General features: G+C 40.4%; 1 protein-coding gene across 5 annotated transcripts in view; it reads right to left on the minus strand.

The window, feature by feature from the left end:
* Positions 1–15,803, minus strand: part of LOC113406101 (small muscular protein-like) — a 55,670-nt gene extending 39,867 nt beyond the window's left edge. For 4 of the 5 annotated variants that reach the window (XM_026648792.2, XM_026648793.2, XM_026648798.2 and 1 more), the window contains exons 1-3: positions 15,673–15,803; positions 12,443–12,502; positions 6,494–6,580 (exon numbers count right to left, since the gene is read on the minus strand). In XM_026648792.2, the coding sequence (XP_026504577.1) occupies positions 6,494–6,580; positions 12,443–12,481 (126 nt within the window). In that variant the 5' untranslated portion in view covers positions 12,482–12,502; positions 15,673–15,803. Of the gene's footprint in view, positions 1–6,493; positions 6,581–12,442; positions 12,503–15,049; positions 15,154–15,672 lie in introns of those variants that run through there. The other variant, XM_026648807.2, reaches the window with a different exon arrangement.
* Between the last annotated feature and the right edge of the window lie 1,914 nt (positions 15,804–17,717).

Consider the following 17,717-nt stretch of genomic DNA (forward strand, 5'->3'; position numbering starts at 1 on the left):
TAAATGTCCATTTTAATGACCTAATATCTTGTAGAGTTACATAGCCATGAGCTCTAGCTACTGAGAAAACTAATATTCTACACCTGTGATTTTTAACCCTCGGCAACTCCCGAGTCTCTGAAGAGCAGAGCTGTGATGGTAGCTCATGGGCACTAAGGGCCTGATCCAAAGCCTATTAAAGTCAATGGGAGTTTTTCCACTGACTTCAGTGAGCTTTGGATCAGGCCCTGTGGAAGAGATGGATTTTGAAATATTTGCGACACAGCCTAGTGGGGAATCTTTAAAATTAAGACCAAGACCTGGGTCTGGAATCAAACAGGGAGCTAATGTAGTGTGTTGGAACATTGGGGGGTGAGGATGGGGTATGTTCTTGTCATCTGTGTTAGTTATAAGATGGCCTACCACATGCTGTATTATCAGCAGCTTCTTCATGGTCTTCCATTGACAACCCTTATTTGTCGTACAATGCCATGACTGAAGCTGGAGGTGATAAATCAATGTGGCTGGTCCAGCTATGACTGGAAGGGATGCATTTCTGGCTTCTAACACTATGTGGAGTAGTGCTGCGTGAACTTTTCTACATACAACTTTTTTTTCCCTCAACAAAAAGTGCACATTCAATGATACCAAATACCTTCTTGAGTACATGTTGATTTTGATGGATTTTCCATTTTGAAAAAAAAAAAAAAAAAGTTCAGAAAAAATCAAAACAGTTTTGAAATTTTCTAAATGAAATGTTTTGATATTTCAGTCTGAAACAACTTTTCCTTTCAAAATGTCCTTTAATTTTGTTTTTAAAAATTCAAAGTTATTTAAAAATGCTCAAAATCACAAGGAAAAATTTCATTTTTTTTTTAAATGAAATGCTTTGTTTGATCCAAACCCATTTTTTTCTTTTCTAAATTGCCAACGAACAAAAAAAACCTGTTTTTCACCCAACTCTAATTCAGATGTCCAGAAGTAGTGAAACATTCAGAACAAGCCCAGAACTGTGTATTACCTTGTTGTATCAATTGGTGGGTAGATGCCCTCAAAAGATGGTGAAGTCATGGTTTTGGCCAAGTCTTCAGAATGTTTCTTTCTGCCCAATTACATCATCCTGTCTTTCTTGGATTTAGGTTTCAGTCAAGCTAGTCTTAATACAAGTACAAGACAGCTGGTGACAGCTTCTCTCTGTGAGAAGGAGATGTCAAGCCAGGTGCCATCTGTGCAATGCTGTTACTGAAGACAGCCTAATTCTTCCCCTCTCGTCCTCCCCATCCCTAATTTCTACTGTTTCCTTGATATTAAGACTGGAAAGGACCATTTATTATTATTATTAATAGTAGTAATTTAACGTTTATACTGTGGCAGTGCCTACAGTCTACAACCGGGACATTTCATCTCCATTGAGCTGATGCGTGGGAAGGTAGTTTTCCAGCAAGGAGGTTAAGATTTTTCCAGCCTAGGTTCTATATCAGGATTTCTCAAACTTGTTTTGCTGGAACCCCCTTTGAAAATATTTCAGGCTCTTGTGACCCCCCTCCCCACAAAAGTAACGACACCCTCCTATACCATACCACTATTACTTCTGTGCTGCTGCTGGCAGCGGCACTGCCTTCAGACCTGGACACCCAGCTCTGAAGGCAGTGCTGCCACCAGCAACAGCACAGAAGTAAGGGTGGCATGATATGGTATTGCCACTTACTTCTGCACTGCTGCTGGCGGCTGCACTGTCTTCAGAACTGGGTGCCTGGTTAACAGCCGCCTTCTCTGGTTGCCCAGCTCTGAAGGCAGCGCAGAAGTAAGGGTGACAATACCGTGACTCTCCTGCAATAGGCTTGTTGACCCCCTTTTGGGTCGAGTTTGAGACACACTGTTCTATATGATTACAATATCAATCAATAGTGGTTGGAGCTGAATGAATAGTTTTGCAGCAAATAGCTTGATTAATTTATCCTCTCTTTTTTTAGTCAAGGAATATCCACTAGGGGATCATGATTTCATTAAATTAATGTATTAGGTGGATTTAGTTGACATTCTTTTTTGTTTGTTTGTTCAGTGAGATTTTCTCTCTGTGGATTGACTTTGCTCTTGATATTCAAAATTCAAAACTAGTTGGTTGTGATTGGTTCTGTAAGTCATATAGTATTATTTCGAGTCATTGATTGACCAAATATAGCTCCAGGAGGAAGAGGTTTCAGAGGGGTAGCTGTGTTAGTCTGGAAGTGAAGAAACAGATTGACAGAGCCAGAAGGGTACCCAGAACTCACCTACTATAGGACAGGCCCAACAAAAAAAGTAACAGAACATCACTAGCCATCACCTACAGCCCCCAACTAAACCTCTCTAGAGCATCATCAAGGATCTACAACCTATCCTCAAGGACAATCCCTCACTCTCACAGACCCTGGGAGACAGGCCAGTCCTCGCTTACAGACAGCCCCCCAACCTGAAGCAAATACTCACCAGCAACTACACACCACACAACAGAAACACTAACCCAGGAACCAACCCCTGCAACAAACCCTGTTGCCAACTCTGTCCGCATATCTATTCAAGGGATACCATCATAGGACCCAGCCACATCAGCCACACCATCAAGGGCTCATTCACCTGCACATCTACCAATGTGATATATGCCATCATGTGCCAGCCAGGGGCGGCTCTAGGCACCAGCAAAGCAAGCAGGTGCTTGGGGCAGCCCATTTGCAGGGGCGGCAGGGATCCAGCATGGGAGCTAAGAACCAACAGGGGGCCCTGGGAGCTGTAGTTCCTTGGTTAGCTCCCTGCCTATAGAGCCAGCCCTGGAGCAGGGAAAGAACTACATTTCCCAGCATTCCCTTGGCCACTACCAACAGGAAAGAGGGGGAGGGAGTGAGGAAGCTGAGACCTCATGCTGCAGCCTGCTGTGAATGGAGAGCTGGACTGGGAAGTGTAGGGATACCATATTTTAACATTCAAAAAATAGGACACTTCACGGGGAGGGAGGGTAGCCCCACCCTGTCACCATCCACTCCCTCCGACTGCCCCCCCCAGAAACCCCAACCCATCCAACCCCCCCCTCCTCCCTGCCCCTGACTGCCCCCCCGAACCTCCGCCCCATCCAACCCCCCTGCTCCCTGTCCCTTGACTGCCCCCCTGGATCCCCCTACCCCTTCTCCAACCCACCAGCCCCCTTACTGTGCTACTCAGACCAGCGTATCTGGCTTCGCGCAGCGCCAGACACGCTGCTGCATACATGCTGCCATGCTCCCCCGCGGAGCCCTCCCCCCCCCCCAGCACCTGTCTTCCAGATTTGAACACCTCAAAATTCAGTAGTGCTCAAGCTCAGTTTGGGCAGCTGTTACTTCATTTCTCCCAAATCAGGGCTGGGGCGGCAGGGGGGTGCAGGTCGGGGGGGAGGAGAGCCCAGGGCTGAGGCAGCATGGGGGTGCGGGTGGTGGGGGAGAGCCCAGGGCTGGGGCGGCAGGGGGGTGCGGTGAGGAGCCCAGGGCTGGGATGGGGGGCAGCCAAAAAATTTTTTGCTTGGGGCAGCAAAAAACCTAGAGCCGGCCCTGGTGCCAGCAATGCTCCTCTCTGCCATATACATTGGCCAAACCAGACAGTTTCTACGCAAAAGAATAAATGGACACAAATCAGACATCAAGAATTGTAACATTCAAAAACCAGTAGGAGAGCACTTCAATTTCCCTGGACACTCAATAACAGACTTAAAAGTCGCCATTCTTCAACAACAAAAAACTTCAAAAACAGACTTAAACGAGAAACTGCAGAACTGGAATTAATTTGCAAACTTGACACCATCAAATTAGGCCTGAATAAAGACTGGAAGTGGCTGGGTCACTACAAAAAATAATTTTCTCTCTGTTAATACTCAGACCTTCTTGTCAACTGCTGGGAATGGGCCACATCCACTTTGATTGAATTGGCCTCGTTAGCACTGACCCCCTCCATTTGGTAAGGCAACTTCCATCTTTTCATATGCTGTATATTTATACCTGCTTACTGTATTTTCCACTCCATGCATCTGATGAAGTGGGTTATATCCCCTAGAAAAATTTTAACTCCTGCCTTTCTGGGCCACAAGGGCTTTTCATGAGGCATCATCTATAGGAAATTTAGGCTACTATAAGTTTGATTGGCTTGAAAAATTTGTATTTAATTTTGTATCATCTAATTCATGCAAAATAACTTACATGTGCATGCATGTTACTAATGATGAGATCAGATGTTTATCTGTCTTGTTTTATTGCCTAAGAGCCAGAGTATTGGTGAAAGGTTTATTCCAGTATTCCATTCCGGTTAAAATATATCATTTCTCGTAGAAATACTTGTGCATACTTACTGCAAATGTGGGAGCTAGTACAAGTAAATCTACTACTCTTTGGGAAACAGAATGCTCATGGGGCACAAACATAACAAACTAGAGTGAATATCACAAAAAATTGATCACAGTATAAATCCAACTCTAATTCTGACTTCATTTAAGCACCATACAAAGTATACTGTACTACAGTAAGAATATGTGTTGGCTTTCTTCATATTTATTACTACTATTATATATTTTTTCTGTTGTGGTAATGTGTAAGGACCACAATCAGGAATCAGGACCACATTGTACTAGACACTGAACAGTGTCCAGGTGACCTCACAATCTGGGATTAAGGCAAGTAGAATAAGCAAATTAATGGAGAAAGAGAGGAAGGGAGGTGGCAGAAGGTCTCAGCAGTCACAGATGGTTACCAGACAGTATTGTTTTCTTGCATAGTTTCATTGCCTGATAACTTGAATAAGCAGAAAAGAATAAAGGCCTGGGATGCACTACAATTCCAGATCTGTAGAGGACCTGTTTAAAAATGATTGCTGCCTAAATCAGTTACAACACAGTTCTATTTTGTAGTGCTGTGTTGTAACTGACTTAGGCAGCAATCATTTTGGCCTTTGGGACCGTGCAAGGTTTGGAGATGTTCCATTCTATAAATTATTTTTAGGGTTACTTTTTAATCTTAGATGTGTGGCATTCATAACTACTTACCTCAAATTATCCCCCACTATGTGTGCAATGTGCACTTTGCAGCTGAGATTAGAACTTGGTCTCTAACTTTATCAAAGGAAGTCTAAAGAGTCAATAAGATGCCTGATGGTGCTAAGACTATGGAAGCAAATATCTAGGTGAAGAGACAGTGTTCTTTTTTGAAATTCCCATGTCCTCCCACTCAATTTGCTTGCAACATGCCCTTTCACTCAATTTTTTTCACATACAAAACCTACAAGGTTTTCAACCCATTGAATGTGACACATATCTTCCTTGCCAGGTTCTCAAAATATAGCCCATAATGTTCAGAACTGTTAAGAAAAAGATAGATTTGTCTCGAATGGCCTTAAAGATAGAACCATGGATTGTACTGCAAAAGCTAAATAAACAGGAAAAACTGAAAAGACAAATCCACTGGGAACATTTATGTTCCACTGCTACTACAAGGTCTAATTCAGCAGCCTTTACTCATGTGAATAGTCCCATTGGTTTGGGGAAGTAAAGGCTACAGGATCAGAACAGAAACCTTAATTCTATAGTTCCTGTTTCATATATAATATACACATAATTGAAGAGCAAAGCTATAATTCAATCATCCAACTAAATCAAACAGTGCTTGCCATTTATCTTATTTCTCAAATACTATCAACCCTCGTGCATGCGTTATTAGTTTCTTTTTAACATCTTTTGCATTCCTTCAAAATATAATTACTAAATAGAAAATATGTTTTAATTTTTTTTCAGAAGAAAAAAACATCTGTGCTTGCAAGGTCACTTTATACGTTTTCTTTCCAAAATGCCTTCTTCAAAAATAAGTTAGATCAGTTTTTTTCCCCAAAATGACTTTATAAACAGAGCATCATTACTGAAAAGTATATAAGAGAATTTAGCAAAATAACCTCTTCTGTTTTGATTAACAATGAAACTGATAAGAGGGGAGGAAAGAATTAGCCGTAAGTAAGAAAATTATCAGTCTGAAGTGTCTATAGTAGCTGGGGGAAAAGGCTGATAATTTGTCCAAAAATATTCTAAATATTCCCTTTTAGGGATAGATCATCAGTGTCCCTCGAATAGCCTGGGATGTCACAATCCCCCTCTGGGTCTCCCCATTGCCCCAGTCAGGAGGAAACTATGCTAGGGCTATACCCAGTGCAATATACACTCTCCAAAGTGCTGATTTGCTTTCCCATCATTGCCCTCCCCTCACCTGTCACTGCTGATGCCCGTCTCTTAACTAAGTGGGACCACATACCCCGGTACTTGTTTATATTACCATGTATGTTTTGGCTTCAAAAATAACACCAAGTATATCAACTCTATTCAATAGTCAGTGGTTGATTTCCAATTGGGATTGGTATACGGATGCCTGTGATAACTAGGATTGGCATTTCGTACTGTAGCCTAGATAAAGTGGCTTGCATAGCACATAAACTGCAGAGATTCTGCTGCATTAAATGTTAATATTATTTTTCTTACCTCCTCCACTTCAGGCGTAAATTCTTTTCTTTTGGGAGGATGCCCTGCTCCAGGTCGAAATGCTCCCATTGGGATGTTGATATTAGCCTGTCAGAAGGAAACCATGATGGATTCACCACACCAAAAAAAAAGTCTAAATGCAATGAAATTACAGACAAAGATGCAATTGCAGAAAAAAAAAATGGGTCACCGTAGTGAATTTCTCTGTGTGTTTTATATTTGTAGCCACTGCAGTGTTTTTACAGAGCTGGTGCTGGAGTGATGGCTCTCAAACCCTTTCATACAGTGGGCCGCTTATGAAGATAAAGATCCTCTTGCTGGCTGTCTCCACCAGGCTTCCAGCTCCTGATCCTGCTCCTTGCCTGTGGCAACTATAGTGATTAGTTACCTAAAAGCTTAATATTAAGATGGTACTAAAGAGACAAATGGAAATAATCACAGTATGGCAGCTTGGACGTTCCCCACAGCCACCATCCTTTTGAAGCTCTGCTACTTATTTCCTCCCCCGTGCATACAGTATTAATATATTTATAAGTAGTTAGCTCCCTGTATTGCCTGCAGACCCACCGCTTTAAGTTTTCTGGGTTACTTTGCAGTTTGGTTTTGTTCACCTGTACATTTGCTACCCTTCCAATTTTGGTGTTACCCACAAATTTGATTGAGACTGGATTTACACCAACAGAATGCTATTACAAAGAGATGGAGTAGATTCATACAGTGCTTAAAGGTGACTGTTTTTTCAGTTTTTTAATTAACTTGGTCAAAAAGCCGCTGGATTTTCATGAACAGGATATCTAGGCTCAGTCGAGCTCTGGAGTGCATCCGGTATGGGGACTCAGAGGTGGCATCTCTGCTGTTTGCAGATAGTGTTGTCCTTCTTACTTCTTCAGACTGCGATTTCATGCACTCAAACGTTTCTCTGCGGAGTGTGAAGCGGCTGGGATGAGAATCTGCACCTCCAAATCAGCGGTCATGGTCCTTTCCAGAAGAAAGTGGATTGTTCTCTCCAGGTGAGGGGGGACCACCTTCCCTTAGTGGATGAGTTCAAGTATCAAGGGGTCTTGTTCATGAGTGATGGCAAGCAGGAGCGGGAGATTGCCCGGAGGATTGGTGCGGTGGCAGCAGTGATGTGGGCGCTATACCGATCCGTGTTGGTGAAGTGGGAGCAGAGTTCTCAGACGAAACTCTCGATTTACAGGTCGCTCTACATCCCCATCCTCACCTATGGTCATGATCTTTGGGTGATGACCAAAAGGACGAGATCGCAGGTACAAGCGGTGGAAATGAGGTTTCTCCTCAGAGTGGCTGGGCTTACTCTCCGAGACAGGGTGAGGAGCTCGGCTATTTGGAAGCGCCTTGGAGTAGAGTCACTGCTTCTCCAGATCAAGAGGAGCCAATTGATGGTGGTTTTGGCACCTGATAAGGATGCCCCCTGGGAGCCTTTTGTTGGAAATCTACCGAGCACGCCCCACTGGGTGGAGGCCCCAAGGCCGACCCAGGACACACGGGACGGATTATATCTCCCAGCTGGCCTGGGAATGCTGGGGAATCTCCCAGGAGGAGCTGGAATCTGTTGCAGAGGAAAAGGAGGTCTGATCCTCCCTACTCTCCATGCTGCCGCTGCGACCCTCACTAGGAAAAGCAGCATAAAGGAAGAAAAAGAAGAAGAAAAAAAGCCGCTGGACATCCTAAAAATCCTGGATTGGGCCACAGCTAGTAGGAAGGATATCTGCTTGATAGCTGATGGATTTGTCACCTTGTGTCAGAAGCAGATCTACAGACTTCATGAAAGTTTTAGAGCGATGAAAGCACAATAGTATTTGTAGTAAAATGCATACTGTAGTGTGGATCCAGTTTAATTAGCACATGAAGTAATTAGATCTGGTACCCCAGGCACCTTTCTGGGTTCAAATAGGTTGGAGTGCTCAGGGAAGTTCACTAGTAGGTTCAATTCTACTGTAAATAAAATCAATGGCAAAAAAACCCTACATTGGCTGCAATGAGAGCAAGTTCTATGTCTATCTGAGGTACTGATAGCGTATGACTACACTGCAATTAAAAACCTTTGGCTGGTCCATGCCAGTTGACCCAGGCTCGCAGGGCTCAGGCTAAGGGGCTGTTTACTTGCTCTGTAGACATTCAGGCTCAGACTGGAGCTTGGGCTCTATGACTCTGCAAGGTGGGAGGGTCCCAGAGCTCATGCTGCAACCCCAGCCCAAATGCTACACTGCAATTAAACAGCAGCTTAGCCTGAGCTCCACGAGCCCGAGTCAGCTGGCACAAATCAGTTATGGGTGTCTAATTACATTGTAGACATACCCATATAGCCCCCAGGACCATCTCAGCATCTTACAATCTTTAATGTATTTAACTTCACAGTACCCCTGTGAGGAAGGCAAGTGCTCTTTGCCTCAGTTCTCCATCCATAAAATGGGGATCTGAGGCAAAGAGAGACTAAGTGACTTGCCCGAGGCCACATAGGAAGCCTGTGGCAGAACAGGTCTCGAATTCCATGCTTCCTTTCCAACAATGGATCCCCATTCCTCTCATGTGCTTTGGAAAGTATGTTGCTATAATTACCTTAAGCAGTTAGGCCACCAGTTGGTCAGTTACACTTAATAGTGTTTGAATTGTCATTCATGGGTCAAATTCACCCTGCTGCTAAAGGGAATGGCAAATTTTACTTCTTTGCCTTAGACCTGTGCCTTTGCGCCCCAGGAAGGATTCATCTACCTGGGAGGGTAGGCAGAGTTTCTATTGCTTCCTCCTCTTGTGGACTTTTCCAGTCAGGGATCTTAATATTTCATCAACCGTTCCAAAAGATTTTCACTAGTGGAGGAAGCCAAATCAGCACAAACCCCTGGCCACTTTAACCATGACCTTTCTATGGCCAGTGCTTCTCCCTGTTGGAATCAATGGAGGTACTCTAGAGTTATGCCAGTGCAACTGAGTTCAGAGTCTGATCTGTTATCTATACGAGAGTTCAGACAGAAAGTTGCAGGCTAGTTTAAATGTGTCTTTAAAACAAAGATTTTTGAAAAGAGAATGAATGATAGATAAATATGTGTGGAGCCCTGAAGAAGAGCTCTGTGTCGCTCGAAAGCTTGTCTCTCTCACCAACAGAAGTTGGTCTAATAAAAGACATTACCTCACCCACCTTGTCTCTCTAATAGATAATATTACTCTCTGACTATAAATGGACAGATAACATGTATGATGTGTCAGCTTGATGGCCTATTATACAGTGATCTGGACTACTAGAACTGGACTTCTTTTTACAGTCACTTGATTCTCTGGTTGGAACTGTTGCAGAGACAGAATATACAGACCAGAGAGTTTGAGTGCCTTCTACTGCCCTGCAACAACCCAGAAGGCCAATTTAGGAATGTTATTAGTAAGACCTGAATGGAGTCATGGTCACCCCTATTCATCCAGAAGGACAGATGAACAAATTGTAGGGCCACTTGAAGGTAATTGTGTTAAAATAAATTGAGAAAATATGAAAGTTTTCAGAGCTCTGAACAGAACAGAGAACCTCCACTAAAACTCTAAACCAGAAAAGCACTTAACTGAGAGGAAAGTCAAAAGTAGTAAATGTTGACAGAATGTATTATCAGCTAATACTATAGACAGCATTTCACACAGAGATTATTGACAGCTTCTTCAGTTACATTCTTTCATGTCAGTGTATGGATATGGATCCTTAAATTTCCATATCTGTAGCACAATATACATTGTCATTTCCCTAGATGTAGGACCTACTGTATCAATATGTAATAGCAAAAGCTCATAATCCATGAATCACTACAAGGTATAGTGTATAAAAGTCACTGACACCTTGTATTATGGATCTGAGATAGCTGCAAGAATAATAGGCATCAGTTGCAGTGTAGATTTTCTTACTGCAGCAGCTTCCAACAGCATTCCCTAGAAATGTTGTAAAAAACAGTTTGTGCAGTGGTTGCTTTTCTAACATTTGTAATTCAAGACTATTTCATAATTTTGACTTTCTTAAAGTATTAAGTTTAGTACTTTTGGGGCACAAGCTTTTTTTAAAAAAAAAATACTAACAATTATTTAGACATTCAAAGTTTCAATTTCGAAGTTGGAAAAAAAAAATCTTAAAAGTGACCAAAAGTGCCCACCCCTACTCTTTCAGTAAAGAAACAAGCAAACCAACTTAATTCAAAATGTGTTTAAAAAAAGAAAACTTGTTTACATATGACATATTAAGATTAGTAGTTGATTAAAACTTAGATCCAAGTTATAAATCCCCTAAACTGTGAGTTAATAATGCAAATGATTTTGAAATCTAATATATAAAGGGTGAAATCCTGACCCCCCGACTGAAGTCAATGGCAAAAGTCCATTGATTTCAAAGCCAAGACTTCTCTCAAACCATATAAAAAAGTCAGATCTGTTCAGTTAAATCACACTTAATAGTAATCAGAATTAACACACATAGGCCTTGCAGCTTCAAAATGCTGCACAACCATTAGCTAATTAATCTTCATAATATCTCAGTGAGTTAGGAAAGTATTATCATGGGAAAACTGAGAGCAGATCAGCTATGATAAATTCCATTTAGGGTTCTTATGCTATTTCAAGCTTTTATGAAACCTTGCACTGTTTTTCCTTTCAACATGCTGGGAAAATCTACTGCAAAAATATATATAACAAATTTGTAATAACATTGTACAAGTTAGTATTTGAGGAGGCACCCTGGCCTTTTGGCTAAGATCAACTAATTTAACTAACTAATGTTTTTTTTTTTTAAATGTTATATGCTTAACCACTAACCCTTTTCTGTATTTTCTATCACAGGCAATTGTCAGCTCATACAATTTTTCTTTATTTCTTTCTTCATTTGCAGTATAACTTCATTTTTTGATGAACATGAACTGACATGGCTAGGGTATTTATAAGGTGTATTCAACAATTTATGTGTTCTAGAATTTTAAATATTTTCTATTAAAAGTTTTTATTAGTTTAAAATCTAATATGAGCTCAGTCTGGGAATGATATCCTGCACTTGCTGGCAGAGCCAGCCTTTAAGGCCTAGAAAGCACATAGTAACCAGCCTCTGTGAATTGACAGCCTCTGTGCATTGACAGTGAATTGACAGAAGATTCTAGGATCATCTTTGGTTTCATTAAAACAAACAAACAAACAAAAAGTATAGCTCTTACTGTTTTAGGACCAGTTCCTGCTCATGCTGAAATAAACAGCAGTTTTGCAATTGACTTCAGTGGGAGAAGAATTAAAGGGTTAGTTTCACCATACTTTGTTCACTTACTTCCCAGAGGTGTTGTGACTGTTTTGTAGTAGATGTTTGTAAAAGACTCTAAAAAATACAATTAACCAGAATGAGCATACACCCTTACCTGGCACAGTCTTGCGGTTGATTACTCTACTTTATTTTGGTTTTCCCATAAAATGTCTTGCTGAATAACAATGTAGTTAAATTGAATATTGTAACTATATATTTTGTTGTTCAAAAAAATGGAGAGATGAAAACATGCAAACATTAAAAGCTGTGCCATCTATCTATCCCATACTTCTACCATAGTGGTATTAATTCTAAAGAAACCACTAGGGTTTTCAGACATGGGATTTGCTTATAATAGTGATTGGCTGTATATATGGAAATTCTGTGGATTATCCTGTTGTGTTTAGCAGACCCATCAACAAACAGTATTTATCCTGGGAAGGGCTATTGTTTTTAAATCAAATCTGTGAATATTTTTTTTTCTGTTCAGATCACCAGCAGTTCCTCAGGTCAACATTTTTATGTGCTTTCACGTCTACCAAGGCTAAGCTTTTATTCTTTTTAAAATAATCACTAGCTAACACTTGTGTTGTTCATTACAAACAAAATGCAGATTGTGAAGCAATTGATGTAGAAATTCATTATTTTCTGATATTAGCAATGTAAGTTCTGTCTCTTACCTGAATGGATCTGACATTTGAAACTGGCTGTTTTGACATTCTTAAGAGAGCGCCTTATCCCTGCAAGCAAAATGAGAAACCGTTACAGGCTCTGACATTCAGATAGCAGAGCTTGATAAACTAGAACTTAACCCATACTGCTTCTTGACAGGCATTCATTTCACCAGCCCTTCTACTCTTTCAGTCTCAGTTTCAGAGTTGCTTAGATACTCCCTTTTAATACCTGAGGGAGTGAGAACACCTGAGCTTTCCTGGTTAATCTTTCATAGCCAGAAATGGTGATACTGCTTTCACATAAAAAAAATAATGGTGAGGGGAATCAGAAATTCTTAAGACATTAAGGACTTCCTAGAATGAACAAGTAACAAAAGGAAGAAGTTTGGGGCAAACAATGTACTGTTACTGTTGCCTCATAATAGAAATAGAGGTTACAAAAGTCCTGAGCCTGAATCTGGCCTTTGCAAATAAAAATGTAATCCTGGAGAATACACTTTTAACAAATAAAAATGTATCCATCGCCTGACTCCCAAAGCTTAAAAAATCTCTCAAATCTATTTGTGTATAGACTGGGGGGAAGGGGGGAGGGAAATAGACACTGTTAAATTATAAAGTCCTTGGAAATCTTCAGGTCACAGAGAACCTTCCCTTCAAAGATTTATATTAAGCAGATTTAGTAAGTTTTTGAGCAATAGCATAAGAAGGAATTAAGAACAGAGACCATTTCAGATAAACATGGAAATACTGATACTGACTTAATATACAAATTCACACCAGGCCACTTATTCAGTTCTACTGACTCTGAAGTCAAGGAGCTCAATAAAGACTGAGTAGAGAGCAAGAATCCAATTCTACCATCAATTTCATTCAAGCAACCTCATTGGGTTGAATTTTGCCCTTGCTTTTTACTGTCTTTTCTGAGGGCTATGTTTTCAGTTTGGGTAGGCCTGTGTAAGGATTTCGGGACCAAAAAACCCATCATACAAATTATAAATTGTACAGTTCCAGTTGCTTTTTTCACTGTGATAACCTCAAACCAGACAGTTTAAATAACTTCAGTGTGCATTATGTTGTCTGTTAGATTGACTTTGGTGGTAAAATCCTGCCACTGAAGTCAATGGCAAAACTCCCAGGATTTTACCCCTTGCATTCATTTTTTCTTTTTTTAAGTTGCTATTGTGCATGGAAAGTAATCATTTTCTCAGATGACTGATAGAAAGTGGACCTATGCTGTATTCAGTGATTGCATTTCAAGAATTATAAAAACCCACAAACTGTTAGAAAGATATGATCTATTATGTCTTATAATAGGGGAAAACATAATTCATTTATGCTATGATCTTTTCCCCCTTTCTCATCACAATTAAAAATGAAAACAAAGGCAAAGGAAATTAACACACATACAAATTTAAAAATACTATGGGAGTGCTTTAAAACCACAGCAGCAATGAAATTACAGTTAAGGCTTCTAGCATATGGCAACACACTCCCCCACCTCACATGAAACAGCTGATATACTTCCACCCGCCTTTGGCCATACTTAAACATGGATGGGTGAGGAATTAGATTAAATCTTTACTTAGAATGTCTTTCTTTAAACCAAGCCATCTTAGTTTTTGTAATATGTTGTGAGTTCCTAAGAAGCCTGTGTTGAAACTGATTGCAATCAGACACTGGTTCTTAAAGAGAGATGTATGATACAATTGTGTAGGATTGCTTTTGGAGGAGGTGATTTTTCCTTCCAGTTCATGCTGCCCTCATTACTGCCAGAGAAATCAGGACAACAGCACACTGATGAGTAAAAATAGACAACCTTCTCTGGCTGCATTCCCTCCCCTCCTACCCTCCCCCCAATTCACCTCTAGCACAACTACTGACCGTCAAATGTATAGAAATAAGCTTAAGTTACTGCAATATCTTTATCTCTGACCACACAAAGACGGACATGGATTAATAAATATATATTTTTATAAATGCTTTTATTTTGCCATGTATATCTGAGAGATATTCAACAAAATGCTGTTACCCACATTCTGTTATTTCTGGCATTTTGAGCAGATTTGCAAACTCGAACAAATCACAGCTCACATTCAGTATCAGCTAAGAATTTCAAACCCCCTTTGCCAGGCAAATTGTCTGATACACACAAAGCCTTGTTCTCAAGCCTCCTTGGCTTCCCCACACCTTACCTTTTACCTTTTATGGCCTGAATGCAAAGGCAAACTTTGAAAGCAATGACACTCTTATTTCAATTTGGAGTTATTTAATGCCTGACTTCCAATGCAAACTCTTTTACTTTGTAGTGAAATCACTCATGAACAGGAATATTTGATAGGAAGGAATCAGTCAGTATTCTGGAACGAGTTTAAAAAACAAAGTTATCTTCTCTCCTTCAGCTAAAAATAATTCCTGAGAGGAGTGCAGAAAGATGTGCAGCTGTCTGGACTGACTGATTTCTTAGTCAATTTGCTTTAAATACGGCTGAGATACACAAGGCACTATCATAATTTCCATCTTTCTTAATCCTACTATAGATAAGCAGCAGGAGAAAACAAAAACAAAAAAAACCCAAAAAACAAAAAACCCAAACACTGAATGCGGTCCTCTTACCTCCTGCTGTACTCATGAAATCAAACACCATGGGTGTTTTGGCCAGAAAGCTGCAGTGTGTTTTCTTATAAAAGACTTTGACAGGAACTACACATCACTGTGAAACCTAACTGGTACTGAGGAGAAGGAGAAACCCACACTTTGCTTCTTCCACTTTGCCAGGCAGAAACTTACTACATTCTGCAGGCAAATACAATAATAATGTAAAGTTTTCGATAACACAATTCTCTCTGCCTCCACTACTGTATGCTGCTATGATTACAGTGAAGAAAACTTATCTCTCTCCCATACCCACCCACCCCCAACATTTTTTTTTACCAACTGTAACACATTTTTAGAAAAAATTAAGCATATTTCTGGTACAGTATCCATGCTGCTGCATAGTTTTGCTTATGATGTCACTAAGTATTAAAGCAGCTTTCTGTTTTAAATCTTTTAAGATCCCCATAGATTATAAAGCAGTAGCAATAACAATCTGCACTAAACACATTAATATGCTGCACAAGATGTTAAAATAAACAGAGAACTATAACTACTTCAGACACTTCACAGAATCTTTCAAGTTTGCAAATGACACCTTCAACTTAGTTTACTTATTTATTTATATAAGAAAAGTTCCAAACCGTCAAGTGAGTATATACACTTCTTTTCGATGCTGAAAGAGACACCTTCTTCAGTCAGCTGAGATCTTGACTGTGATCCTTTAAATGTGTCTGAAATAGCTAGAGTGCTTTGTGCCTGTATGGTACTGAGAGCTGCTCAGGGCTGGAGTGGAACTCAGTTTAGAAGCTAAGTGTAAAAGCGAATTCCTGTCATAGCTTGCAGTTGTTCTTCCTAAATATAGTTTGATACACGCTGTAACATCATTCCCTCTGAGACACTGGAACTCTCAAAAACAGGGTTCAAGTGTCAAGCAATAGCTGTTAATGAAACACACCTTTGGGTCATTTTTTTGCTGTCACACTCACTGTAGTTTTCGGGTGTTCACAGGAGCAAAGCACATAATGGTAGAAGGCAGTGCAGATCCTTAAACTTTCCCTGTTCTGTTTCAGGCACCGCTTGCACAATGTTCTCTCTTTACCACTGCACCAAGCCAAGGATTGATCACAAACACATTCATTTTCAGCCATATTTTTAAAAGGAGCTCACTAATTTTGTTTGCCTCAATTTTTGGTCACCCAATTTGACACACGTTGGGCCTTAAATCATTGGAAGCTGCAGGTCCAGAGGAACTCTGAAAGTCAGGCACCAGGTGAGCCCCCCAAAAGCTGAGGCACACAAAATGAATGAATTCTTCTGAAAATGTTGGCTCTAAGAAATATTTGTTAAATGTTAGGGATCTGGGTTAAGAAATGCTTAGGAAGTACAAATGGGAGCAGTCATTGTGGCTAATGCAACAATAAGTCCACCTCATTGTACTATATGATGGCAGAGAACAGACACGAGCAGTCATCCCTAATACCTTTCCTGGTCATGCACATTAGACCTCTCTTGATCCTCTTTAGTGAGAGCTCAAAACCAGATCTGTCTGTACCCTCGCAGTTGTGCTTTGCACCAAACTGCAGATTTTCCCATCAGTCCAGGTCACACATGAATCACATTTGTGTGACATCATCCCCATGTTCACACTCACACGACTGCAGCCTCCAGTTCGTTGTGACGTCATGGGAACTGACATTCTTCCTCTCCCATTATTCCTGCTGCAGCTGCTCTCACCATGTCTGACCAAGGACACCAATAATATAAGACAGCAGAAACCAAGGAGAGCTGCTGCTGCAGCAGTGTCATCATCTGCAGTATGGTGTCAAGTCATGCTGTTGCACTCCCTTATGAGTAATGGATGCATTTGCTGACATGATACACTGCAATGAGGTGGCTTTCCCACCTACATATCTCAGGGAACTTTCCAACCAACCTCCCACCTACCCCATCATTTTTTGTGCAGGTTTTGTGCAACTCTGTGTTCTGAACCTACCACTCCTTGGGACAGGGTGTATTGACCATAAGCTGAAGTTTATGCTCATATGCAAATTATTTACAAATATATACATTAACTCATTACATAATTTGCAGAAGATGTCACACAAGAAACTGCACAAGACTTAGCAGCTATGGGCCCAATTAGTTGCAGTCATAAGCCTACGTGGCAGCAGTAGCTCTAATGAGTGGTACTGCACAATCCAATATGAAAAACAAAGTCAAAGCATTTTTGACCTTAACTATACTGAAATATTAACTGTTTTATTGCGATTTCAGCTGGCTTTTCCTTTTCGTTTCATTTGGGAGCCTATGGGGATGAATTATCAGCTGGTCTCCACTGTGTGCAATGCACACAAAATGCTCAGTGCATACATCTGTTTGTACATGCAGTTGACTCATTGGAATGTAGAAATGGATAATTTTGAGTTTAAAAATTGTGGAGATGAACAATTTTCAAACTTAATTTTGACTATAAAGACATTTATAAACAGTTTATAGTATGATTTGTAATTTCAGAGGTAACTCAACCAAATGAAAAGAAAAAGCCATCTGAAATATCAATAAAACAGTTAATATTCCAGTATAGTTATGTTTGAAGTTGTTGCCATTTGGCTTTAGTTCATTTGTACCCCTGTTCTATTGTTAAAATGATCTAAAATATTTTTGAGGCCAGGGGATTTTTACACTT

The sequence above is a fragment of the Terrapene carolina genome, unplaced genomic scaffold, assembly GCF_002925995.2.
Source record: "Terrapene carolina triunguis isolate 2854851 unplaced genomic scaffold, T_m_triunguis-2.0 Scaffold22, whole genome shotgun sequence".
Lineage (NCBI taxonomy): Eukaryota > Metazoa > Chordata > Testudines > Emydidae > Terrapene > Terrapene triunguis.